Source organism: Numenius arquata, chromosome 2 (genome assembly GCF_964106895.1).
Source record: "Numenius arquata chromosome 2, bNumArq3.hap1.1, whole genome shotgun sequence".
NCBI classification, from domain to species: domain Eukaryota; kingdom Metazoa; phylum Chordata; class Aves; order Charadriiformes; family Scolopacidae; genus Numenius; species Numenius arquata.
In genome coordinates, this window is record NC_133577.1 from 27,621,233 (window position 1) to 27,648,839 (window position 27,607).

At 37.6% G+C, this 27,607-nt stretch overlaps 1 protein-coding gene across 1 annotated transcript in view; it reads right to left on the reverse strand.

The window, feature by feature from the left end:
- Positions 1-27,607, reverse strand: part of AKT3 (AKT serine/threonine kinase 3) — a 67,498-nt gene that overhangs the window by 3,037 nt on the left and 36,854 nt on the right. Inside the window, exons 9-10 of the mRNA XM_074167979.1 lie at positions 12,230-12,444; positions 9,503-9,590 (exon numbers count right to left, since the gene is read on the reverse strand). Coding sequence (XP_074024080.1) covers positions 9,503-9,590; positions 12,230-12,444 — 303 coding nt within the window. The remainder of the gene's footprint in view (positions 1-9,502; positions 9,591-12,229; positions 12,445-27,607) is intronic.

Below are 27,607 nucleotides of genomic sequence, written 5' to 3' on the forward strand. Positions count from 1 at the left end.
GAGCTAAGGCAAAAAGGACTACACAGATAGCATAGTAAGCATGATGCATTTTTTTTTTCATGGTTAAGGCCTACATCTAAGCTTACCTTTAGAAGAAATTATGTGAAAATAAATTTTATATATGAAAAAAGGCCAGTTCATGCTTAAATGAGTTGCTGGGTCTAATCCTGCCTACTGCTTTCACAGTACAGTGCGGTATTTCCCAGCATCGCTAGTATTTGCTCACAGCTCACAGGCAGGACTTTCTTGTCCCTCTTTTGAACCAGCCTTGCTATCTATCTTCTCCTCCAGAACAACAGCCTACCAGCCAAAGATTTTAACTGGAAGGCATATTCAGTATGGGATATCGCACTGCATGCTGCCAGTCCAAAACGATACAGCAGTTTAGCAGGTATGATAATGCCAAGCGGGGGGGAAAGGGGATGCAGAAGACAATGGGGTTTTTTTGTAACTTGGGAGCTCTTTGGTGTTATCTGCTCACAGGCAATTTAAAATGCACACCCTGAAGGTAGTTTATCAATCTTGTTTTCTAGGAAAAGTTAAATTATGGCTGACTGATATTATCAGAGCTTGAGTGTGGCTTTCACCAGTTTCATGTTATCTCTCTCCTCAACTCCAGAACACCAACACCAAACAATTAAGTTGTTAATTTACCCCACAGGAACGGAAGCAGAACTGCTGTTAAACCCCTTCCCCTCACCAAGATCAATGCAATAATCCTTTTAAAAGACACTTTCATAGTTCTCAGCAACTGAAGTAAACATTAGATAAATTCAGTATGAAAAAAATCCATTAGCTAACAGGCTACTATAACAATTTTACTACTTCCCTGATTGCGATTATTTTTCCAGATCAGAAACAGAAAATGCCATTTCACAAGAATTAAAACTTTTCACATGAAAAACTTCCTTGTTTCTCAAGTCAGGGACAAGAAACAATGTCTTTCCCATGGCACAATGCGCACCTCCAGTAGAACAAACTGCTCTTGCTAAAAAGTAAACCAGAGACCTTTAATGCTACAACTATTATGTGAAGAGAAGGAATAAATGCTCACTATACAGTCTTTAACAACTGTGATTTAGGTCAAAGTAGTTCATGAAAAACAAAAGGAAGGGCAGGTAAGATCACAATATATAGCAATGGATAGATCTGCAACTGGAGAGGAAAAAGATAATGCAATAGCCGACAAGTTTCTTCCTCAAAAACTTACGGTTTGCCTAGGGTTTTTTTTTCTTTTTGTGTTTGTTTTTTTTTTTTTTTCTTTTCTTTTTTTGTCCACCAAAATGAACAGGCCTCACTACAACTTTAGGTCACCCCCTTGTTCTCCCCATCTATCTGAAATAGTAATAGTTATGAAACACTTTGAAAACTTTATTTTAGAAAAAGAAGCACAGTACTAATGACTCCTAAGGAACAAATAATTACAATAATAATTTTAATCAGGTATGAAAAGCACCATTAAAACAAAATTCATCAGACACAGGTGATGGGAGAAAGTTGGTGCTCCAATTCGATGCTCAATAGCTAGGCTTAATAGAAAACTGTTTATCAATAGCATCCAGTAAGTCAGCTGATTAAACTTCCAGTTATGGTAGAAGTTTAGCTGACTGGGGGGGGTGAAGCAAGTAAAACACACCAAACTCCAGGCTGTAACCAGAAGGGAGGAATCCGACGCAAATTTATGTCACTGATGTTTTGAGATTCATCTGTCTTACAGCAGTACCTTTCGTATCCTGGACATTAAAAGCAGTTGGAAACTTCAGCGACTGCAAAAACAAACCATGCGGCCATGTGGCTCTCTGCAATGGCTTAGGCTTGTATTTATACAAGCTATACCCTCACATACACCAACCACCCCCGACAGCCTATGGGAAAGGGGAAATGGAAGCTGAGATGAAGATGCACAGATACAACTCAACTAAGAGCGGAAGGAAGGTTTCTTAGTTCTTTCCATACACTTTGCCTCCTTCCCTCACAGCACCATTTCCACCAGCACAGCCGTGAGGATGGACAGAACTGACGACCACCACTTTTGACCTGCTCTACCCCACTCACACCAAAACAACTGTGGCTACAGTTTTATGGACATCCCACTCCAGATCTGGCATCACAGGCACACCTCACCCCAAATAAATGATTTCTCTGACCTTCATATAATTGTTGGGATACTTGCCAGACACACTTGCAATTCTAACAGGAGAATCTCTAAAATAATTTATTGGTTCCTGTAGAAATCTTGTCAAGAAATAAGTAACCAGCACACGGAACTCAGGCATCACCTCCAGAAGAAAATTAGATAAATGCAGTAAGAAATCCTTTCCTAACAACCTTTCAGACATAGCAGGAGCACAGAGTATGGTATAAATGACGTGCACAAGTGTACGCAGAGTGACCCGGTATGTCGACACCCCATTTGGAAGACTGGATACAGAGCCAGACAGATTTTGCAAGGCACATCACTAACACGCCAGGCCATGCCTCAGAAACTTGGCAATCATCTTTCTGGAGGAGTGCCACCTTTGTTCATTAATGGTCAGATTTTATTTAAAAACAGAAAGTAAAATCACCACAAATTTCAGCTGTTACGAAATCACTGGAAAGACAAATAAGGTGCAACTGCTGCAGACACAACCACTTAGATTGACAGAGCCTGAATAACAACTCAGAAGCTTTGCCGTACATCCCAAGAGAGACTGAAGCTAAGGCTCAATGACAAAGAACAAAACACCCGATGTTAACTACAGCTCTGACAATCACAACATGAAGATGCCGCTTTACACCCAGCAGCACGTTGTGTTTGGTGCTACAAGGAAATGGTATCCAGCCGCTATCGCCACAGCTCCTCCCCACTTCTGACCTGAGAAGTCAGAAAGTCCAAGAGTAATGTGAGCACCACAAGGCATACCCGCTACCTGTGTCCAAAAGGAGTAAGATGAGCTTTTGTTAAGCACAGGCCTTGTCAGTCTGTGTGAGAATCGTGCTGCTTGGTCCCAGCTGCCAAGCTTTAGTCCGGGACGATTTTTCTCCTTTAGTGGTCAGTGCAAATTCAGGCAGAACAGACTTGAACCAGACAGCAGACTGCACCTTCAGCACCCGATAATTTACTCTACGGACTACAAATACAGATTTTCTGTGTTCATGCATTACACACAAACACACATGTATGTGAGCATACAAACAAAGAAATAAAAAGTCTAAACTCGCTGTGATTTAACTGACCAAAAGAGTGGATGTTCAAGACAAAAATCCAATTTCACACCCATCTGTCAGGCTGAATCTACCCCGGCCATTTCCAAGGCTTGGTGTTAGAAATGACAGCAGAAGCAATATCAAACTCTTAGTGTCTTTATTAGCTCCAGTGAATGGCATTTCCATTTGGCATCCATCAAGAGCAGTGTGTGAGAAACACCACTGTTTTTCCACAGTTGGAGACCTGGGAAACTTGCCACCCATCTCTCGGGGGAAGGAGAGGGGCAGGTACAGTACCTGACTGTTACAGTCACACAGAGATGAACAGACAGGCTCTGTCCTGCACCTTGAGCTTTCTCACGCCTACTGAACAACTGCATGAATACTTCAGTATGAGAGAAAATACGTAATGTTATTGCTCAAAGACAATCTGACAGGAATTGTTTGTCTTGGTGTTGTATAGGGAGTGGCTGAAGCTACCTGAAAGTAACTGCAATGCACTCCATCTGCCAAATGAATAATATGACACTTAAGAACATCGGTGTGATCTTCCTTTTTCTTTTAAAGGGAATTTTCCTTCCAATGAACTCAAAATTAACACAACCGTAAGAATCTCATCCACCAACAGACTGCAGCCGAATAGTATTCCAAGATGAAATGTGAAAGGAGTAAGAGGTGCAGCTACACACCACCCCCCAGAATTATTAATTTAAATAAACTAGATAGCTAGATTATAATATCAAAACTCTCAAGCACCCTCATTCTTTATATGATTTTATATATATATAGGGAACTTATATGAAACATTCTTTATGTATCATATAAGTAATAAAGAATGAGCACTGTTGTTCAATTTCAGGTTTTATCCATAAGGAATAATCATTTGAATCTTATGGTTCAACTTCAGCATGACATTCCGAGTTGTCCAATTAAGAAAAAAAGCCATCACTGTCACATCCCAACATGTATGCTTCTTCTTTACTAATAAATTACTATTTATGAGATTAACTCTGCTTTTCTCACATCTTATGTATTTTGAAAATAACAAAACAGATATTTCAATAATACCTTGCATTGTCATCATATGCTGTATTTCAACAGTTTCCATGCAGTTTATTATTCAAGTCTGACATACATCAGAAACTGTGTCAGTTGTTACAGTTCTTTCTGGTTATGAAAGTTAATTAAGTATTAGTAATTAAGTGTTCATGATCTGATGTCGAGAAATCAAGCTTTCATCTACTTTAAACTTTCCCAAAGAACCAAAACTGCAAAGTAGTTATTTTAAAGAATGAAACAAGAGACAAATTAGGCAAAACAGAATGGCGGAAAAAATAAATTATACTGTGAGAAGAGAGTGGGGTCACATCCCTGAAATATACTTCTGTATTTCATCACAAGCATGCTCAGCTGGAAGTGCTGAAAACATGTCACAATTCACAGAAACTTCCAAACTCAAAAAAAAAAAAAATTTGTATTAACAAACTAACTGACTTAATGACAATCCAAATAAACAATCTATTTTCACATAAACTGGAATTCATTAACTTACAAATAAGACATTTTAAAAGGATACTAGCAAAGCTTGTCTCAAAATTTGATGGTTTTCTGACGCATATCTGTTAATATGTGTTCCCTCATTTATGTCTTCTACGCTCCCTTCAAAGTAAATGCTTGGTCACCCTAAAAATCATGCAGAGATACTAACACCACAAACCCTTAGTGCAGTCTTTCAACATTAGCTCCTCGACAACAATATTTTAATGAAAAATACGTCCTTTAAAACACTGATTTTCCTTTCCTAGCAATATTTTTTTGTCCTTTTTCTGATATTAGCTCAGTCACCAAAGGAAACAGGAGCTGATGAGCTAACGCACTCTGTCAGTCTGTACGTCTTTCCCTAACAAATTCCGAACAGCCGGGCATGGAGAAAAGACTAGGCACATACACTTCCCACAGAGCTTCTGAATCTAGTTTACTGAATAGAAGAGACGCATCTCTCTCCATCTGCCTCAAATTGAGTTTCCACTGAAGGAAAGACAGTAATTTGAGTTGAGCTTCAAGTCAGTCAGTATGCATTCATGTAGGGACTGGTCCATCCCCATCCCCACGCCCATCCCAGTAGCCTGCTGCCCAGCCTGGAAAATACCCCACGGATCCTGCGAGGAACCCTGCATGTGGTGGTTCTAGGCAGGGGGAGGAGGAAGAGCTGTGATTTCAGTGTGGTGGAAGGACAGACAGCAGAAATCTACAGGAAGGAAGGCTTCAGCAGGGGATTTTGCCCGTGGACAAACTCTTTTCCAAGTGATACAATGCTGATACGATGGACAGAGAGAAATCACAACCCCCAGTACTACAACAACCATCTGATTTTAAGAATCAGACACCCTTATGTGTATTTTCCTCCCTGTAAATTCAAGCAGCTGGGGAAAGGGTGGTAATCAACCACTAGGTGTGCCCCTATAGTTTAAAGTACCACTGGAAACACAATGAAAAGATCAGACTGGTTAGCGGTTTTCTGATCTTTTTACTACTTTGCATGACAACAACACAAAAGCAAGTAGCGGGGGTCATTTCTACAGGCTTTGTTGCACTGCAGATAATTGTACAAAAATAGTACTACTCAAATAGCAACAGCCTAAAACCAGATGCTGGTATTTTCCTATTTCCCTCCTGCCCTTTCCCTTAAAATCTGATACACGAAAGTACTTAAACATGTATTTAAGATTATAGTTATATTGCAGATTTTGCCAGGCCTGAACCCAAAGGCCTGAACCCAAATCCCATGATTGAAGCTCATGGGATTTCATCGTCTGCTGCTGTTGTGTCTTAAGTAAAGCAAAGGCAGTCACACCTGAAGGGTGAGGAACAGCTTCTCGAGTCTGTCAGACTTCATGCTGAAAGTTGCTGCCTCCACACTGATAGGTGCTGTCGCAAGCGTGGTGGCCTGCAGCAAAGTCAGACACCCCAGCTTTAACCGTTACTGCCACTTGCCCCTGCTCCCTTCCCAGTAGCACTCCCTAATCTGCTTCAGGAACAGAGGTATTATCAGAAATCAGGAGAGATATGTATCTCAGCCCAAATTCCTGTACAGCTTTTCTTCTTCTTCCATCCATATTGCATGCAATAGGAAACCCAGGCTTCGCTAAAAGGTCTGGCTCTCTTTTGACATGAAGCTACCTGAGTGCTTCAAGCTGCAAGCCTGAAGACATACCCAAATTCCTACCTTTAAATTAATGCCCATGTGTTTTTTGTTTGGTAAAAGGCCTTAGATAGAACATCCAAAAACTTCAGAATATTTCTGCAACCCAAATAAAAATATGCTAAAACAATTCTTAAATGAGTAACAGAGAAATTTCAAAAAGCTTCCCGATTCCAGCTAAAAATAAAACAAATATTTTATTTAGAAGTATACGGGGCTTTTGAAGTCTTCAGAGTTTGCCAAACTATTCAATTTCTCATACTCAGGCACAGAGACGAAAACTCATCAGGGCTGAGATGATCACAGGAAGAACCTGGCACAGGCTGCTCTCTTTCATATGCCCTCATGGTTTTTCTGCCAAAAATAAATACATCTGATCACAAATGCTAACTAATATACATTTTTCATCTAAAGGCAACGACCTTCTCTGCTCCAGTGCGCCATACAACATTTTATTATCATTGTGTAGTACCAAATTAGTTTAACTAGTTAGCACTATCAGAGAGCTAATAATTCCATTTGACCATTTGGATCCATTTGACCTCACAGAGCTACTGCTTGTTGCATGAAATACTCCTAAGTTTACAGATACATAATTCTGTCTCTAATCACACCAGTGAAGTGATAACCTAGTAAGTACAGAGATGTACTTCATCTCTAGTAAAAATGATAAAAATTAATGGCACAGGAGCATAGTATGCACATGTACAAAACTATACCCCAGCAACTTGGAATACACATGATTTTTTTTGTTTCCATTACTCCGACTGTGAACTTCGGTACTTTCATTGCTAACAGAAACGCACTCCTGAAATGCAGCCAGAAAATTACAGTTTCATGGTGCATAAACCTCGGGCAAGAATACTGTGAAATATTTTTACTATGCAAATAATTATATCAGCTATCAATTTCATCAAATGACCCTACTGCTGAAGACCATACTACTAATAATAAACAGCAACAGAAGCAAGCATAGAATAAATCTATTTGAAAATCAAATTTGTTTGATACATTCCTCCTGAGTTACTTTAGAATACCAAAACCTCAAAAATATTCATATAAGCATTCTAATAAACATACTCAGTGAAAGTTCATTAACCTTATTATTATGTTTGAAGTTTATATCTCTGAGCACAGTCTTACACTCTGCATACTTCCAAACTGGTAAGATTGTGTGTGCAGAAGGAACAACTGGATATTTTAACCAACCCAACAAATGGCTTTGTAATAGGAACAAAACTATTTTTAATTAAACAGAAAAACATACTGTCAGAAGTCATTTTCGTGAGTTATTTTTCCACAAAGAACACATTGTGTGCCAGTACTGCACAGAGCAATTCCTATGATCCTTGAAGTTAACTGTTCAACTGAGGAAATTAAACTGATTTTTTTATTGGCAAATTTAGTTTCTCAAAGCAACACCATACAAGGTAAACAATGAATGTCTACAATTTCTCCAGTTACAATACTCCAATAAGCCACATCCACCTCATTGAGCATAAAGGCAAAATACCTGCATTTATATGTTTATTTGTTTTAATATATATTTAGACAAATTTATATATATATTTATATCTGCAAAATACCACCTTTCATTTTAATAGCTCAGAATAAGATCTTGACTGAAAGACATTTGCCATGTTGATTTGTAAATACTCAAAGCACATGCTAAAAAATTAAGTGTTTCTGTATTTTCTTAACTAAATATGATGTTGAACACAGTGTAGAATTGAGAGCTCTATTTCTAATGTAAAATAGTTGAGAAATCTTTTTCAACAGAGCAAGAGTAATGTAACAGCTTTTTCTTTCTCTCCCACTCCTAGCACATTGCAATCCAATCAATTTTAGTGGGTTTTTTTAAGCTCCAGAAAGGTCCTCAACTTGTATTTTTAGATTTTAGCCTTCTCTCCCATGTCCTTACATAACCAACCAGAGGTTGAGCTCATAAAGTAACCTGATTAATATACTTGCTCTGATTATTTATTTTAGAGTTTCTTGAAACCTCACGATACTGCCAGGGAAAAAATCACACATGTTTTAAGTAACTTCAAAGTACCATATTTTGTATCATCATATACAGGCTCTTACTTCAATTCCGTTATTTGTCAGAGAAGTACCACACCAACAACCACACATTTTTAAAATTCCAGTTCAACAACAACTGAAAAAACAGTTTGTATCATTGACATTGTAGCATAAACATATTCTGCTCACTCGTATGTCATCCATTTTCCTTTTATTTGAACAAAGCAAAAAAAGAAGAAAAATCTATCTTTTAAAATTACGCAGCTCAACTGGCAGATTAACAATGTAAAACAGTTGGGGGGAAAAAAAAGACTTTATCAAAATAGAAGGGGTTTATAGCAACAAGTAAATTCTTACACACGTACTGAGATAAAATCAGCTTCTGTATATAAAACAACTTAAGTCAAATTGAGTTTCACTACTGAGTTAAGATAAATTCACTTTCTAAAATCATCCCAGAAGTGTTGATCAATTACAGGAACAGGACTGGGTTTAGAGAAAACTGTTCCAATTGAATTCCCACTACTCGCTTTCTCCACAAGCTGTTTTGGCTCAGTGTTTTAATGCTATTTTAATTTTCTTAGATATCTCTTTAAAAATAAGTTCGAAAAAGATTTCTACTTAAACACAAACAATCAGAAAGTAGATTTTTGCTATGAGTCACTTTCAATCACTTCATTTTCCCATTTCCATAAAAATAACTTTTCAATAAAAGGAAGAAATTAAAAGACAATTCAGGATAAACTTCCATTACATTTTCTCATATTATCTTGAGTCATACACCTACTTTTCTCTTGAAGGCCCAGGAAGGAAAAAAGGAAAGGAAAAGATTTGGACATTTACATAATAAAAGAAAAATGTTTGCTGACTTTAGCTTGGTTTGCAAAATTAATTTTTGGTCCACTGACAAATTATTACTGAAAACCGAAAGATTAAGTACACCTAGTTCAGAATAATTACTCATTTGTATTAACAATAAAAGTTGCAAAGAAAAATATTACTAACTTCAGAGAACAGAATTCCTATGACTATCAGTTGAAACCACCTTGCAGATGCCAGATTATTCAATGTCATATAAAGACATACCTTTTTATCATACACATCTTGCCAATTTACTCCAGCAAAGAAACTATGACGCATGATTTCTTTTGCATCATCTGGGCCTCCACCAAGTCTAAAGAGAGTGGGGAAAAAAAAAAAATCATATTAAACAAGCGTTACTCTTGTAAGTAACGAGATTAAGTTATTGTAATGGTTAAAAAAGCAACCATTTGTTTTTTTACTATCTGGGAACAATTCTCACACGTTTAATATGTAATTATCACCTGTTTAATATGAATTCATGTGATCTCGAGAGAAAATGTGATAGTAGAAGTATCCATGCTACAGTCTATTCTATTTAATTACTTCAACTCCAGTGTTCATTACTGTCCACGATGAGCTTTTTCAATAATTCATTCATTTTAAAAACATACTTAAGTTTAGTTTTCTTTAAAGACCAACTAACATTCTGGCACTAATCAAAACCAAAACCAACCAAACAATACTGACATAAAATTTTGCCAAGGAGGTGCCAGGCACTGAATCAGTAATGACTCACATCATTTTCATACAGTGTTAACTGCTGTTGCATCTGGGTGCTGTAACAATTAACCAATTACCATAAAATAGTCTCAATCTGAGTCAATTAGTATAAATTAATAAATTGTAGGCCTGCTGAGAAGGTTATTTAAAGGCCATTGTAAATAACCACACTATTCACTGTGGCCCATAGCTTGCCAAAGCCAGACTCTGGCAAATCGTCTTAGGAAGTGAATTCCACCTACTTTGGGTGAACTTGCCCAAGGTGATTTGAGCTCATGGAAGTGGTCACCGCTGCCAAAAAAGGAGGGTCCCACCCCTGCCCATATCTCTCCCCTCTCACTTGCATCTACAGCATCATTCCCACTGATGACTATGAGCTGAGTCAGCGCACCATCCTGCAAGAAAACTAACCCTACAATGAAAAAATGAGAAAGAACTGGCTATTTTTTGTTGCATTAGCAAGTCAAACTTGACTCAACAAGTTTAGTGAGCTCCCTTGAGCTGCTGCTGTTGGTGGAGAAAGAACCACAGATCCAGGGAAGGGAATCTCTGCCCCTTTCAACAGCATGTGGACTTTTAGGACTGCTCAGCTGTCATGTTTTTCCTGAGACTGGCTATCCTACTGGTCTAACAGAGAGATGCTGCAACAGAAAAAAGCTAATCTTAACTGAACAAGCAGCCCATGCATGTTAAATATTAACAAAACGAGTGACACAAGCAGTTTGTTTCACAAACAGGAACTGCTAAAGATATAAAGACAAATTTTAGAAGTAACCTACTCAGTAAGACAAAGTCCTCTCTAAAGCATTTATTGCAAAGAGCAATAATTCTCACAACCAAGAAAAGAAATCTGTATTAGTATTACCCTGCTGCCGAATTACAAAAACTATTCTGTATTCTGAAGTACTACCTCAGTCTTGCAGTAACTGGGTGTAAAGTTATTCTAATTTCCAACTTGTATTCCTCTTTGTTTCTCAACTACTCATTGTAAAATTCTCTACATCTCTGCAAAGCATCCCAGTCAACCTGCAGTCTTCAGACTTCTCTCAGTATCTTTCCATCCAGCTGCTCAGAGAAAAGCTGAGTTGCAGTTAACCTCTATGCTCCCACCCTACTTAGCATTAGCTAGCACCAGAACTTGAATATAAATAAACTTGTAAATATAACACTACTGTCTGCAAAGATTAATTATGAGGAAGTATCTTTTCCATTCTAAAGGTTAATATATTTGATGGGTCAGATTGTCTGGAGGTTAAAATGCATTAGGAGTTGCTACAGGAACAAATTTTTACTTTACTCTCCATGTATTTGGCTGGTTGATCACAGTTTGCTCTCACTGCGCACAGTAAATTCAGTTAAACAGGCACTGCTGGGCAGCAGCAGAAAGGCTGACCGCTTGTGCTGTCCTGGCTGCTGCACTTGGCTGCGTGATGGCAAATCCCTCAGAGAGACAGGGCAACCAGTCCTGCCCTGAGTGCCAGTGAGCAATGCCCGCTACTGAAAACTTCTTGAGAACAATCTGAGGATGAAGGAGGACTAGAGAAGAGAGACAGATGGACAGAAGAATGCCTGCAGCCTTAAAACATGCCAAGAGACTTGAAAGAACAACAGAGAGATTGGGGAAAAGAGGGAACCTACAGACAAATCTCACTGATTTGCAAAGACAGAGATTTGTTTTAGAACCACAGGGGACGGGACACTGCTGGTCCAGTGCAGGCACCACTGGAAAACGGCTCTCTTAGGCAGCAATCCCAGAGGGAAAAGCCCACCACAAAAGGGCACAGGCAGTAGCTGGGTGATACTTGCTTTCAAACCACTGTTTGAAATTTAAATTTCACTCAAAAGATGTATTCTTTAACAAGTTACTAGTTTACATGGTCTAATATATGATTTATTTACATGCCCTAATAAAATTTAGCTGTGGCTGTCTATAGATGTCTTCTGGCATGATCACTTCTAAGAAAAAGTGCTGTAGTCCCCATGAGACTACAGCCAACTCAGGGTTAAGTCATACTTAAAACTGTTATCTTCCACGTGCTTTCTCCCATTTCGCTAGTTAAACTCGCTTCGTGTATCTTTGCTGTACTGAAAAAGTGGAAATGGCTGCAAATGGTCCTTTTGTGTGACTGACAGGTCCTTTAGCCAGGAAGACCATGCACCACTGGCCTATTTTTACATTACCCAGTATAATTATTTATTACACCTGTATACCCAAGTAATTTCACTTACCGCTTATTTGGATCCTTTATCAGTAGGCCTGATAGTAATGATTTTGCATCTGCAGACAGAGTTCGAGGAAATTTTATGTCCTCCATTAGTATCAGTTCAAATAGTTTCTCATGATCTTGGTTGTAGAATGGTAATCTTCCACACATCATTTCATACATGACAACTCCTAATCCCCACCAGTCCACTGCACGACCGTAGTCATTATCTTCCAACACCTAAGACAGAAAGCAAAACCAGCTGTAAGACGTGCACTTTCAGACATGACCATTTCACTCTATGTGATGTGCCTCTATATGAATGCATTTCCAAGACTTTATTTCCACAGTGTGCTACAAGGACTCCCAGAACCTGGCTCAATATATGCAACTGCAGTACTGACCCACACACCTGAGCTCACTCAAATTCCAGGCATAATGAGGACCGTGCTGCTCAAAGCAAAATAAAAATTCAAGAATGACCTGCTCAAAATTATCATGACTGCATTTTCCCGCTTTCCTATGTCCTCTACCATCCCATTTATAGTGTACACAGTTTTAGGAACAGATACTTCATTTACAGGCACTATCGCCTCGGTTAGAATTCTTCTGGGAGAACTGAAGCATCTCCTTGCTCAGTCACTTCCCTCTCCTTACCCCACCTGTAAGAATAATACCTTACATTTAGAAACACTTTAATCTTACTAAGAGAAGTTTAGCTTCTTTAAGATATTTGTTTATATTAAGAGTCCTCAATGCGTTTCTCCTGACAGTTTCATTACGTTCCATGAAATAGTCCAAAGAGCTGAACCGTGCTAATGCAAAGTAGTATGACAAAGTTTATATGATATTACATTTACATGATATTATATGATCACAGAAATATGGTAAAGTTTATATAATTTGTTAACATAATGCCTCCAATGTTGCGTACCTAAAAACAACCTACTATACAGCCCTTCTCACAGCAGCTCCAGAGAATTGGAATAAGGAATCTAAGCAGTGTCAAGCAGTCTTGACTTTAATATGCCTTTGTATTAAATTGTAGAAACGGAGACAACATAGCAGCATATACCCATAATGAAACCATAAGCAATAAGGAAACTGAATATATACGTATATAATTCCAATTTCTGTGAATTTCTAGAATATCACAACCTTTGATTCAAAAAAGATGCAACAGTTAGAAGTTAATAAATGGTAATACAGAAGGCACTACAACTGTATGTGCCAAATAGCCAGTATTTGCTGCAGAATAATCTATTAAAGAGGCAAAAACCTAACAAGAAGAAAGACTTAAATAATAAATAGTCAGAAAGATAAAGAAATGCAATTGATACAGTTGCATATTATTGTTGCATATTAAATAATTAAATTAAAAAAAAGATTTGTTTCTGTATCATTAAAGGGCAGACGCTGAAAGGCAGCACATATGACTAATTTTGTAAAAAAACAACAAACTAACCCACAGAAAACAAAATACTTTTTACAACATACAGACACATGCAATAACCACCACAAAGAGCTCACCCAGATTCAAACTGTATGCAGACACACAGGAACAGTCATTTAGATATATAATAGGAACAGTCATTTAGATATATAATAGTGAAAATCTGGTGATGCGTAGTAAGGCAACCTCTAACAGACCAGAAATAACCTTTTTCCATGAGTACGTAATCTTATGATTGTATAAAAAGTGTAAGATGACTTCCAGTAATTTCCTGTGAAGCAAGGACAGACACAGTCCTCACCCAAATGGGGACACTAAGTGGCTGTGACCACATCATAGGACACAGGCACTACTTTAGTCAGTCTTAACGAGGGGTGTCAAGCTCATTTATCTGCCTCTCCTTTTTCTCCCCCCAGTAAATCCAACCCTGCTCTGAAGTATCTGGTAGATGCTATTAGCAGAAACAAAATGCAATCTAATCCAGTGTGGCAATTTTGACAATCTCACAGTAATTAATGCATCCATATTCCTAGTTTTCACTGTCCTTAAGGATTAGTAGTAGAAACATGATGAAAAGAAGTGTATTACAAATCCCTCTTGTGTATATATGATTAAAAAATCATAAATATTAACACATTAACACATACTATTTACAACTGTGCCAAAACACACAGACTCGTTACATCATTGATATTTCCAAATACAGGGTGAAATTTTGGGAAGTGTAAAATACAACAAATTATCTGAATAAGTACATATGACAAAACTAACTAAAATAACTCCCATATTTTAAAATTAAATGTTTTATGAGTTTGAGCATATTGCAAACTACTTGCTGAAAAACTGTATATGAAATCTGTGACACTTGTCTTTAAATCACCATTTCTTCTGCTACAGAATAAAAGCGTTAAATATTTTCCTACTATATCCATTAGCCCTGTTACTATTTCTCCTATTTGTACAGTTAGCTAGTCTTTTCTTTTAAAGCTAATAAATAACATATATAAAATTGCGAGGCAGTGGCAGATTCATTTTACAAGTTGAGGTGTGGTTTGCATGTGTGATTTATAAAAGAAAGCAACGGGAAGATAAAACGTATCATTCTCTGAACAAGGCAAATCACATGGCCAACAGCTAAAGCAAACCGTATCTGGGGCTTTACCTAATTTATGCAGGACTTTACCTAATAATAATAAAAAGTATGAGCAACCTTTTGCTGCATTCCCACAACAGCAACAAAACAGTGGTACAAAGAAAGAGCCAAATGTGATTTTTAACCTCTTTTTACATAAAATCATAAAAAAGCATAAAAGCTGGATTAACTGCCTCCCGAACCCGCATATCACCAGCCGGGTTCTCATCCCCAGCTGGCAAAACTGGCAAGTCTTTATTTTTGTTTAAATACCTGGTTTGCAGCCAGCCAGACAAGCAAGAGCATCAAAAGGGTTTCATTTAGGCAAAAGGAAAACAGCCTGAAAATAGTGTAAATAAAGCAAAATGCATCTCAACGTATTTTAATATAAATGTAATAAAATTGTGCATAATGCGTTCACAGTAAATACACACAATTATTTTCTTTAAGTAATTTCTACTCCTCATGGTGCTAAGAAACTCCAGGATTTGTAGACTGTGACAAATCAATGGAGTGCTGGAGTCCAGCAGCTCCTATGACCAAATCCATACAATTAGGGCAGGCATGAGTACACGTCTATACACACCGCCCTAGCATTACAGAATCCTTTCCAAACAATTCCTGGATTTGAGGGATTTGGTTTTAATTACACTGAACATAGGTCAAGAAAGCTTCAACTCGGTGCTAAAATGAACATGACACACAGCTGCAGGCTTTGTACCCATGAATAATTCAATCTTTTGCCTACTGTGAGGTGGATACCTGCTTTTAAAACGCCTCCTTTGGCTGTGAGGGCAGATACTGCTGTCCCTCCAGGATTTGCGGGGTATCCTTGTATACGTGGGGTACCAGTCTAAGTACCTGGCCGGGCACTGAGAGACACCATGGGAAGTCTGATCTCTTGGACTTTGGACACTGCCCTTAAAAGCTGCCTCCATCATCTCCAGCCAATTCTTTCCCCCTATAAGGTCTTTAAGTAAATTCACTGTCCTAGCAACTCGGTCCCTTCAAGGTCACAGCAGGAACAGCAGCAGACCTATCAAAACTATCGTAAAGGGCACAAGCTCAACCACTCTGGTATGTGTTTTAAAGTAATACATTAGTACTATTTTCTAGGGGTATCACAAGAAAGGAACACATAGAACTCATAAGCTACAGAAAGAGCAGCTATGAAGTTATGTGCTTTCTTCCACAAAATGTGTTTAAATTGTCAGATCATTCAGATATATGACTTTCCTTCCCTCATCTGCTCCACACAGATGGGATGCCAAAATCCCAAGCCACCTCGTCAAGATCTAGGTGAGGTTTTAGGAAACAAGAGCTCTAGCACAATGTAACTTCAGTGCGCGGATCATATAAAATCACTCATCCCTATTTTACACCCTGTATCACTGTATCCAAGTGACTTCCCAGCACTGAGTAAAGCAGGAGGTGGGCCGCCTGCAGTTCACTCTGTATGATACCACAGATTATGGGAAATAAAACTCAAAAAATGACCATCATTTTTATTACTTGAGGGAATCTCACTCCCTTCGTTTTTAGGGCTCTAGTTCAACAGCTGGTTCTTTCAGAGGCAGCGTCAGCCTAACTCACCACAACGCCCCTTACCTTGCCAAAACTATGCAACACACTACATCCAGAAAGTAGATCTGTACTAAGAAAAAAAATGAAAAAAAGTTTCACCCTGGGTTATTTTTCACCCGAATCAAGTTTTCTGACCTAAGCCACTCAATTGCCACATGAATAGTTGTAGCAGCACCAGTGAGAACACCATGGCAGGCAGCGTCAGATGGGGCATGCTGCAGGAAGAGATGCTTGTCAAACTCTGCCCCAATGTCACACCACAGAACATACATTGACTCTGCCCATTATCCCTGCACGCACAGGCTGCTGCAACAGCCACGCTTACTTCGTGGGAAGATCAAGGGCCTGATTCTCTTCCCAACCTGTATTTCTCTGAACACTCCAGCAGTTGTCCTGGTTTCAGCTAGGACAGAGTTAATTTTCCTCCTAGTAGATGCTATGTTTTGGATTTAGTATGAGAATAATGTTCATAGCACATTGGTTTGGTTGTTGCTAAGCGATGTTTACATTAGTCAAGGACTTTTTCAGCTTCCCACAGCAGTTGAGAGGGAGCTTAAACCAGGACAGCAGCATAACAGGGCTTCAAAGTGCACATGAACTCATTGCTGCGCTGAAACCCTTCAATTTTTCAGGTGTTGGTGCTCCTCTAAAACTTACACCTACACCTGCAATGCGAGGACACAGCCTGGGTTTATATGGATGCTTTTAAAAAAAGCTGCAGAGGTGCTACTGAAGTTTGTATTTTTCCAGTCTTAGATAAACATGCAAGAGTTTAGAAAGTATGTTACTTAACAAGCAAGAAACATTAGCCAGCCATCTGCTTCCCGGCACATGCAGGTACTTTGGTGCTTTAATGGATGCCTTTTAGAGGCACTGGACAATACTATAGTTTCAGCTAAGGGAAAGCTATTTATTTACCTTAAAACTTTCATTTGTGTTGTGGTCAAAAGGCAACCCAACTCTTTTTAAAATTTACTGAGACAGCAGGAATAGCCACAAGGGAAAACAAAGTATTCTCTACCGACTCCACTGCCTCTGCACACTTCGGGGTTTCTGGAGAGTATTATTGGCAATGACCAAGTATATGATGGGATAGTGTTTCATACATACAGCAAAGACCATCAAGCCCTACATACAAAATGAAAAATTCAGTTCACAGCCTGAACTTTGCCTTTGTGATGACTAAGGCAACACAAACACACTGCAGTGCTGCTAAGATCACAGTAATTTAACTGTGTTTGCCCCTCACATAACAATTCATTTTGCTGACAAGTAACTACAAATCAGAAAAAAATAAATATTGTATTTGCATTTATTAACAAAAACCCCAATCTTCTAATAATATTCCCCACTGCTGAAAAGTCCAGTGTCTTAGACTCAAAAATATTAATAACAGTCACTAGTACCACCGGAATTTTTCTCTTTCCCAGAAAACAAAATCCATTAAGACGACTGCCTCCTCTTCTTCACCACAAGTAGTAGATTTTAATCTTTTGTTTTACTTGTCAATACATCTCCAGGTGTCCTTTGCTTTAGGTATACCACTCCTTTAAGAGCCTAACATACAGTCCACAGAATTTGATGTCCACTTAATTTTTATGGTGAAAACCAGTGAAAAGATATCTTTTATTACACAGGCTCTTTATTTCTTCAATAGCTAGAGCTGAACATTTTCTGGGCTGCAGTAGCTTGAGACACATCTGCAAACTCTTATTTACAGGGGCTTGGGGCAGAGACTTAGGAAGCAGGCAATTAAATGGGTCAGCCAAAGAAGTCAATACAAACACATGCAATGCTTTTACAAGGTTCTGTGAAAATAAATTTTTTAGCAGGTTGGCCAGAAGTATAACAAGTGATCATAAGTCTGTGATCATCTTAAGTCAATCATGTATTTCCCCTTGCCTTCAGTGAAACTAGGATTCTCTGATACTTCACTAACTAACCACAGAATACTGGACAAGGCGTGACTGCCTCTGACACAAACTGAGATGAATGTAGAAAATCCCTTAATTCTGTTTTCACTGTATTTTCTTGAAACAAATCATGAGCAGTCTCTGGAAGATTTTTGGTTACACAGCAGAAATTCACACAAACCAAGAAATATTCTTCCCGCAGACCTCTAAATGGTAGTTAGTTGATTAATTTCTGTACTCTGCAAGCACAGAAAAATTTAGCAATAACCTTGAGCATTAAAAGATTCAAAAAATTCTTTGTCAATCTTCTAAAATAAGGTTGACAGCATTGAGTTTTATCATTAAAGGAACAATATCAAAATACCAGTTTTATACTTTGTGCTGGATAACCCAGGCAAGTTATTGGAAAAGCAATCACATCTTTGGCCAGTTATGGTTTCTCTTAAAACATTAAGTATATACTTTCTGATAGGACATTACAAATAGCTTGTTGCTCAATCAATAATTTTGACAGAACAGATGGGAAAATATTTAAACATCTAAACAAACTGTCTGCACACCTATGTTGTGAAAGAAAACTGAGAACTTGGATACACCAATGTACTGTTAATTTAAGGGGAAAAAACTGTTTTCAATTAACCTTACAGTTCAGGTGGAGTGTACATTCTTTAAGTATCCCTGGTAACCCTTCGCACATTTTTATTGCTACAGTTGTTGGTCTGCTAACAAATATTCACCCACGTATCATTCAACAAAAGTTAAAAAGTATTTTTGCTAGGACTTTTTATCAATAGCGGTAACAACTGCAACAATGAGAAAGTTTATAATCTAAAACTAATGAACACAGGTAATACACATTTCTTTATAGAAACAGACTTTTATCCAAATGTATGAAAATCTTTCCAGCACAAAAGTATGTTTGCCAAGTAGTATACAAATCTAGTTACTATAACTGTATTTTGGTATGACCAGTGAAAGTATTGTTGCATCAATAGAAAAAACACTTGAATGCTCATTGCTTTTATTATATAAAGCTGAAAAGACAAAACATCAAGGTTATAGATACCCTGGGAAATGGATGCCTGCGAATTAAGTCAATGAAGAAAGTTTTCTATTATTTTCTATTGCTCTAATTTTTACAGGAAGTTTTTCTCCACTTTGTATCTGGCTTGCACTGTTGTTTTATTTCTGTTCCTAATGCAGAGTGTCTTGCTAATACATTTTTCTACTAGACACTTCCTGAACCTTACCTAGCTTTTCATTATGTAATCTTAAAAAAAGTATCGGAAACTAAATTTATTTTCATTTGCTAGCACATGCTGTGGTGCATCAGAAATGGTACATTCTGGTATAACTGTGAATTAAGCAAAGCCTCCTAGAGTAAAGAGCATGCAATATTAATTAATATGTTTAACCTCCTACAAGGGACTCTGACTTTAGTAGAATTTAAAATCTAAAGCAATAAGTATTCTAACAAAGGACTGTAAGAAGTCAATGGCAACCCTGGCAATCAAAACCACAAACAAAACCCCCAACCTCCCTCAAAAAAAACCCCAAACCCACCAAAAAAAGGCCCTTAAAAAGGACCCCTTAAAAGTAAAATCTATTCAATGGAGAAAAAAAGAACCCAGAAAACTAAAATAACTCTGTTCTAGAATTAACAGACACCTTTAATAGAAAGTGGCAAGTAAAAGCAAAACATTATTTCAGTCTACAGAAAGATGGCACTTGTCTCTCATAACTCTAGCAGCTCGGAGCTGTTGAAAGAAAAACTGCAGACCTGTTCATATCTGTATTAATTATCACTGCACTAGCAGTAGTCTCCATAACATGCTCTGCCATAAGATGCAAGATTTGTAAGGAATAATAAATAATGATAATACTGTGATATTTCTTTCTGGTTGTTCATTCTTCCTGAAATGATTTTGAATTTTTACCGATGTTAAACAGCATTTGTTCAGCTTTTGTTTACTCTTCATTACTCCTGGAAAAACTAAAGGCTTTTGCTGAGATGGAAATAATGTTTGCATTGATTAAATGGAAATTAATGGAAAAAAAAAAGCTTCAAGCATGTTATTGAAACAGTCTTTGTAAGAATTGTCATACTTACTTGTTTTACACAAAAATGTGGGTTTTATTAGAAAATTGCTCTCTGCTTTAAAGTTCTGGTTTGAATACAACAGTTTATTTATGGGCAGTGTGGAGCCAATCTGTTTTCTAGTGTTTTGTTTGTTGTATTATTTTTGCATATTTGTTACATCTTTCCCCTTGAGAAGTCTGATACTTCATGTGGACAATTAGTTTTTGTGTCTGGTGAGATTAACCAGATTGCATGAAAATTCAAATTCTTGTTACATCATTGGTTATCTGGCTTCAGGAGGAAGCCTAACTCTTGTGCTAATTTATCTGTTGTTTCAGCAACTCTTCTGTATGTGTAACTGAGCAATGCTTTCATACCCTATCTAAATGCTCCCCATCTTTTGATCTTGATACTGGCTATTGCAAATAAATGATGTTCTGCTCTGGATACCCTGCCTTGTCCACATTCCATCATGTTCACCTCAAGGCCCAGATGGCAATGCCAAGCTGACAAAAATGCCCAAATTAAAATCACTAACATTTTTTGATGACTTAAGAGCATAAGATGACACAATGTGGTACACTAAAATACAGTAAGCCATAAAAAAAAAAAAAAAAACCACACACACAAAAAAAACACCACAGAAAAAAGACCACATATGAATTTTCATAAGGTGCTAGCATTTCAAGATAAAACAACTTTCTGTATTTCCATTTAGTTTCAATGTCAAAAAAAAAGAATTTGGTACTTGGAATTCTATTATAAAGAGAAAATTCCACATTGTGAATCTTCCATAAATCAGAAAGGAAAATATTTTCAGGCATAGATGCTATTTCCTCATTGTACCCCCCACTGGTCCTCACCCAGAAATAAAATGTAGCCAAATATACAACAGACAGCTGTTCAAGAGCACACGCCAACACTAAACCACATTTCCACAGGTAAAATAAATTCTATTGTGCCTCTGCTAAGAATCAGATTATGCATGAAGCATCTAGGTAAACAGAGAGTAAATAAACTTGAACTATCCTTCTGAAGCCAAAAGAAAATTAGTTAAGCAAAGCACAACAACATAACTACAGTGCTTGGGTACTGAGAAAATTAACTACAGTTTCAGGAAAATGAGTACAAGTTAGCAGAAGTTGGGGCTTTTCTGAATTTGAGCAAAAGTCAACAATCAAAAGCAAAGCGTTCCCTCTCACCAGGAAGCAGTAATGTCTCATACTATAGGAGGAGACAAGGACCTATTCAATTATAAAGATTAAACAATTAAATATTTATCAGATTAGATACTTCTTATTTTATGGAGTAAAATACACCTCATCATTGAATTTCTTAAAAGGAATCTCTTTTTTGGTTTATATCACTTGCTAGATATGGATGTTAAGACTCCATTTAGTAATGCAAATGAATAAGCAAATCTTCAGTCTTCATAGTAGGGTAGGTCCTTGGATGTGGTGGTCCAAGCACAAAAGATGAGGTTTTTTGTTGATTATATCTTCTCTACTTAGTTTTACATTTGCCTATGTGACAAAGAAGTAATGCTGCCTGTTACAGATCAGCTTTAGTTGTCTAGGTATCCCCATTACAGGCATGATTTATTAATCATTGTAATAAGAGGTTTTAAAAAAAAAAACAAAACCAAAAAAAAAACACCCCACTTTCTCATGACATCAGAAGCAAAATATTATCACAACCTAAACCACTACCAATAAGTGACATTAAAGAATCACCCTTTTGATAGCATTCTTTGAACATGGAAAACAATTGATTTGAATGTATCATTTGAAAAGGAAGAAAAAATAAAACTAGCACCTTTCCAGGTCTCTGGCTGATAAAACTCATGTTCTATCCCTGGACAAAATAACACTATATAACATACTTTATAACAACTAAATACAAATTGAACACTCGTAGGTTCCATTTCTTTCTATCAATAAAGTTCTTTTGGGTGGGTTTTTTGGGGGGAGGGGGCACTCTATTTTGTTCATTCTAACTTGGCAATCAAAGAATTTTTATTTTTACACTATTACAGAAGTGCATTTTTCTAGGTTTCCAAAACCACCTTATTCAACCTTCCCCATCTGTCACCATCTGCTTCTTTTTAGCATGTACTTTTTGTGTGATCACATAAGCATGTGAAAAATAACTAACATTCAGATGATTGTCTGCTGGTACATTTGAGGACTGGGCATAATAAAAGTGAACTGCCAAAACGTACTTAACACTTCTAATTTTGTTGGGTCTTGCATGTAAGCTACATTTGATTTTCAAACTGTTTTACAGTTGGAAAGTTGATCAGGTACTCTAACTCAACAGTAAAACTGAGACTACATAATTAGCTCAGCACTAAAAAGATTATATTCAAAGAGAGGAACAAAACCCAGAAATACATCCACACGAGTTCACACATCCATCTTGACTGAGTCTGTCTGCACAATGTTGCCTGAGGCACAGGATAAGATGCTACAAGCAGCCTACTTCTGGACAGCCACAGACTGTGTCTTCTCTCCAAGCTACTAGAGGACAAGAAAAGGACTCTCATAATTACAAGGGTGTATGAAATCTCATGGAAATGCCAGAGAAAGACAGACACTAAGCCAAGAGTAGAAATACACTGGAATGCAATGCAATTCCTTAACAATGCAGCAAATACTGCTTCTAGGTGCAAAGTAACTGGAAATTGCCATCAAAAAGGCACAAAAGCTGAATGGTAGAGGTATCTGTTTCCAGAACTCTATCATGTTTCAGCACAGCATTTCTGCTTGTAAATGCACTTCTTAATACAGTTTTAACATGAAAAGAACATAACGGGTCTAAAGCTAGAAAAACAAGCTTACCTTCCACCCTTCAAAAATAGAGTAACCTCACTGTAAGGGGATTTCATATATGAAATTCTTTGTGTCTTATTACAGCACCGCTACAGGCCTCTCAGGTTTTTAGCAAAACCACTATGAACCAGAATACCAATATACTTATATCAACACAGACAATTTGGTGGACTGTCTCATTATCTTTTCTCTAAAAAATGAATTAATAGAAGTGAAGAAAATAAAAAGCCCAGTAAGAACAGGAACTACCCCTTCCCCGAAATAAACCCAAAAAGCCACCAACAATCAATATTCATTAATGCCTAACCAGACACAACAAAACGTGAGAACTTGCGCTCTAGAGCATGATGAAAGAACGAGCCTAGCATAAAGTTTCTTTTCCATTGTCTCTCTTTACAGTATTGTTCCAATTTGTAGAGGTTCACAGAAGGTTTTAAAGCCTCATGAATGCAGATGCCATCTAGGAACATCTTAACAGCTGCTTTCCCTTAATTTGTGCCATTTTCCACAAATTCCCTTTTCCCCTATTTCCCTTTTCTATCTAGTAGTTCTGGAGGTGGAAAATAATGGCACATATATATTATTTATATAAAAGTTGCATAGAATTTCAAAAAGTACATTACTTCAATGCTGCAATTATCTTTAAATTCAAATGAAATTTAAAGGAAAAGGAGGTAAAAAAGAAAGCGCATCAGCCACGACAAAAATTATTGTCCTTCAGTTCCTCCATATTCCTAACCAAACAACTCTCCAGCGAGCTCCTTTTCATTTTACATTGCTCATCAACTTCTCCTGCCTTTTGACTCTCTCCACAAAACATTCTAATAGTTTCTATTAAGAGAAAATTAACAAAATAACATAACTGTCTTTAGTCCAAACCCTCTTTCCTGCCCACAACCACATTTTTCCCCATAAGAAAAACCTTCTCATCTCTTAAGCTGTGTTTTCTGGCCTATCAATCTACCTGTGAGATCACTAGATTCACTTCATGAATTCCTTTTATTTCCCATTAACTTCTCTTGCTATCCTCCTTATTTTACTCAAAGTCTTTTCTCTCCCCCATAAGAGGAGAGGGAGAGGGAGAGGGAGAGGGAGAGGGAGAGGGAGAGGGAGAGGGAGAGGGAGAGGGAGAGGGAGAGGGAGAGGGAGAGGGAGAGGGAGAGGGAGAAAAAAGGAAAAGGCCTTCACCTTCCACTGGTATCATTTTTAAGTAAGTTATAAGACATGCAGATCTTCTCATGTCTATGGGCAAAGGCTATCAGTCTAGCCTGGGCATATACCTTTAAGTGATAGTAACTGCATAAACTATATTGAAATGGTCTTGCTATATTTTTTTTTTTTTCAAATAAAAGACTACTGTTCTTATAGGAACACATTCATCCATCTAGTCTGTACTTTTACACTAATGAAACTTAACAAGATCCTACCATTTTCCCTGTTATTAGAATACACCTAAATATCATTGATCATCTGCATTTATGAAGAAATTTGAATGATCATCCATGAAGTCCCTTACAAACTTGTTCATAGCCAAAACACCTTCTCTCCTGTTATTAAAAAGACTAAAAGTTTAAAAATGAATTTCTGGTATTTAAACTTCTATCTCCCATGATACCAAAACTTAGTACCACAGTGACTGCCGTACTATAACTAAGACTGTGCACTTACTCCTAAGAGTAACTGAAATGCAGAGAGCCAGAAACTGCAATCTCATAAAGAAGTTACCCTCATAAATAATTACAGCTGCAAAAACTTTTATTTATCTGCCCAAGTAGCTTCATTTCCTGAATGTTCTATTAAAGAAAGTCTGTAGGGGTATGTATCTTTATTAGCAGGTCTTTGATCCTTGATGATCAACTGAAAACTATCAAAATCCAAACTACTCTTAAATGTCTCACAGGTATATTTACAAGTACAAGTACTTTCTCAGTTTTATTATTTCCTTATTAAGCTACTGATACTGTCTGGAAAAGACCCACGGTCCTTTCCTGCCTCTGCCACTGCAAAAGAAACATTCTGTGGGCTTTCTCTGGAAAAAAAAAAAAAAAAAAAAAAAAAAAAAAAAAATCAAGAGTACAGCTGTCCTCTGTCCTTCCTAAACGGGATCACAATTCATCTTTTTCTCACTGGATCTATGTTTATTCTCTGACAACACAATGATGTCTAATATGATAGCATTCTCTGAAGGATAACAATGGAAACAGACTAAGAAACAGTCTCTTCTTTCTGAAAAACTGCTAAGGAATGAAATTATAAATTATTTTATACCTGTCAAATGGGGAATACCGCAGATTCTTAGAGCAAAAGGAACTATTAAGCATTACCACTACACTTACAAAAAAAAAAAAAAAAAAGTCTTGCAGAAGTTTTACCGCAGATGATAAAGAAATTTCACTATTTATGAGATAACCAAATCATTCTCAAAAGACTATGTAATTTCACAAAGAAAAAGTTACTCACTCATTCTTCAGTAACTGTGACCAAAATATACATCTGTACTGTAAACATATATATAAGCTCTGCAACTATTTTATTATTATTATTTATAGTGGTAACTATTGTCTTCCTAGAGGACATATTCATAACCTACCATCTTTTATGCTTACATATAACTATGTAAGACAAAGCACAGTCAATGCTATTTTAGTTTTCTCTAAACTGTAGGATACTGGTATTGGGTAACAGGGAAGGACTAGGAGAGGAAAATGCATAATGTACCTGTGGACCACCTAGGTGGAAGCCCTGCACACCCCTCTAACAGCACAGTGTTTGGTAAAGGTACACATAAACTTCCAGGTGGGTGCCATGAACAATAAATCAGTGATGGTCCAGAAAAGTAATTCTAGCTCCAAACATGAAAATTGGCTCCAAACTGGCAATCTCATTACATTTTTTTCCTGTGGCCCACCATCAATTTGATCTTCATGACAGGGGCATTTTTCTGGATCTGCCAGATATCAGTAGCCAGTCTCAGGTACCTTATAAAAGGTCAGGCCCTATCAATGTAAGATGAAAGACCCTTTTCAACAGAGGGTGGGAAGGCCTACTTTGATCTCAGAAACATAAGGTTTGCGGGGAAAACACAGCAACGGGTATGCTTATTTTCCAATTAAGAATAATTCTGAAATCACCTTGGTAAATAATTCTGTATGGATCCATAAGGACACCTTCACCTGACAAACTGTCAAGGAGGAAATCCACCTTACCCTGGCTTACCTACTTCCCTGTTTTCCTGTTGGAAGCAACTGCAATCTAGCTTTTGTAAAAAGACGGAATAGTGAGCAGGACTCTATGCTTCAAGCAATGGTCCTAAAAGCATTTGGAGAACCAAGCTCAAGTTCTTGTTTGGAGCTGAATCCACAACACTGAATTAAAACAAAAGAAAATATGAAGTCAGTTCTCAGGCTAGGTATAGGTTCCTGCCAGTGCAAGGTTCCTGGATCAACTACTTCCTGGCTGGTAGACAGCAACCTCAGGTTACCCCTGCACGTTACACAGTATGCTGTCCTAGTGTCCTCTACCCACCAGCCAACAAGTACATGGGAAACTGAACCAGAAGACCTGCAGAAGGGATGCACCCATCACAACTGACCTAGATGAAAGAGGAAGATACAAGGGTATTATTAAAAGGACAGATGCTGAATGGATTTCTCCTCATAACTAGAAAATATCTTGCTTCGAAAGAAAGGCTAAAAGGTATCTGCCTTTACATTTTCCATGACCAGGCAAAACATAAGTATATTCTGCCATTTGTCTTTGGATAAACAAGCAGAAATTCACCATGGTAACAGGATTAAAGTTCAGCTGTAACATTAGGTTCTCATGATCTGCAAAAGGGAATGAGTTCTGTCGTTCCCAGGGTTAATGAAGAGTCAATTTCCTTAAAGACAGATCTGTACAGGGTGAATCTCCAAAAAAACTCAGAATGGGAGGTGAAGGAGAGTAGTGGGACTACTAGGGAACAGAAAGGCAAACTGGATCAAGTAATTTGTGGTTAGTATCTAAAACCCAACATGATCTCTTGCCAAGTTCAATGGAAGAGAGCTAACAGGTTTCCAAAAATCAGAGATGGAGAAGCAGATGAAAGCAACTGAATGGGTTATTTGCTTTCTTTGAGAACGTTTTCAAGACTACTGATAAGAAGACAATGAGGGGGTAAGAGCTGGCAATGACGCCTGTACTCTATGCCAGTGACGACAGTATCATCCCTTGTGTTCTTTTTGTTGCTGGAACAGATTCTGGGTATGGAACACAAGAGAAGTGGCCACTGTACCTAGCCAAACAGGCGAATATGCATCTTCTTTTAAGTAGCCATCAAAGATTCAAAGCGGCCTTAGAATAGTTCTGGAATCCTTAAATGTAGATAACTACTGAGTGTCCCTGCACTAAACAAAAAGGAGATATTGGAAA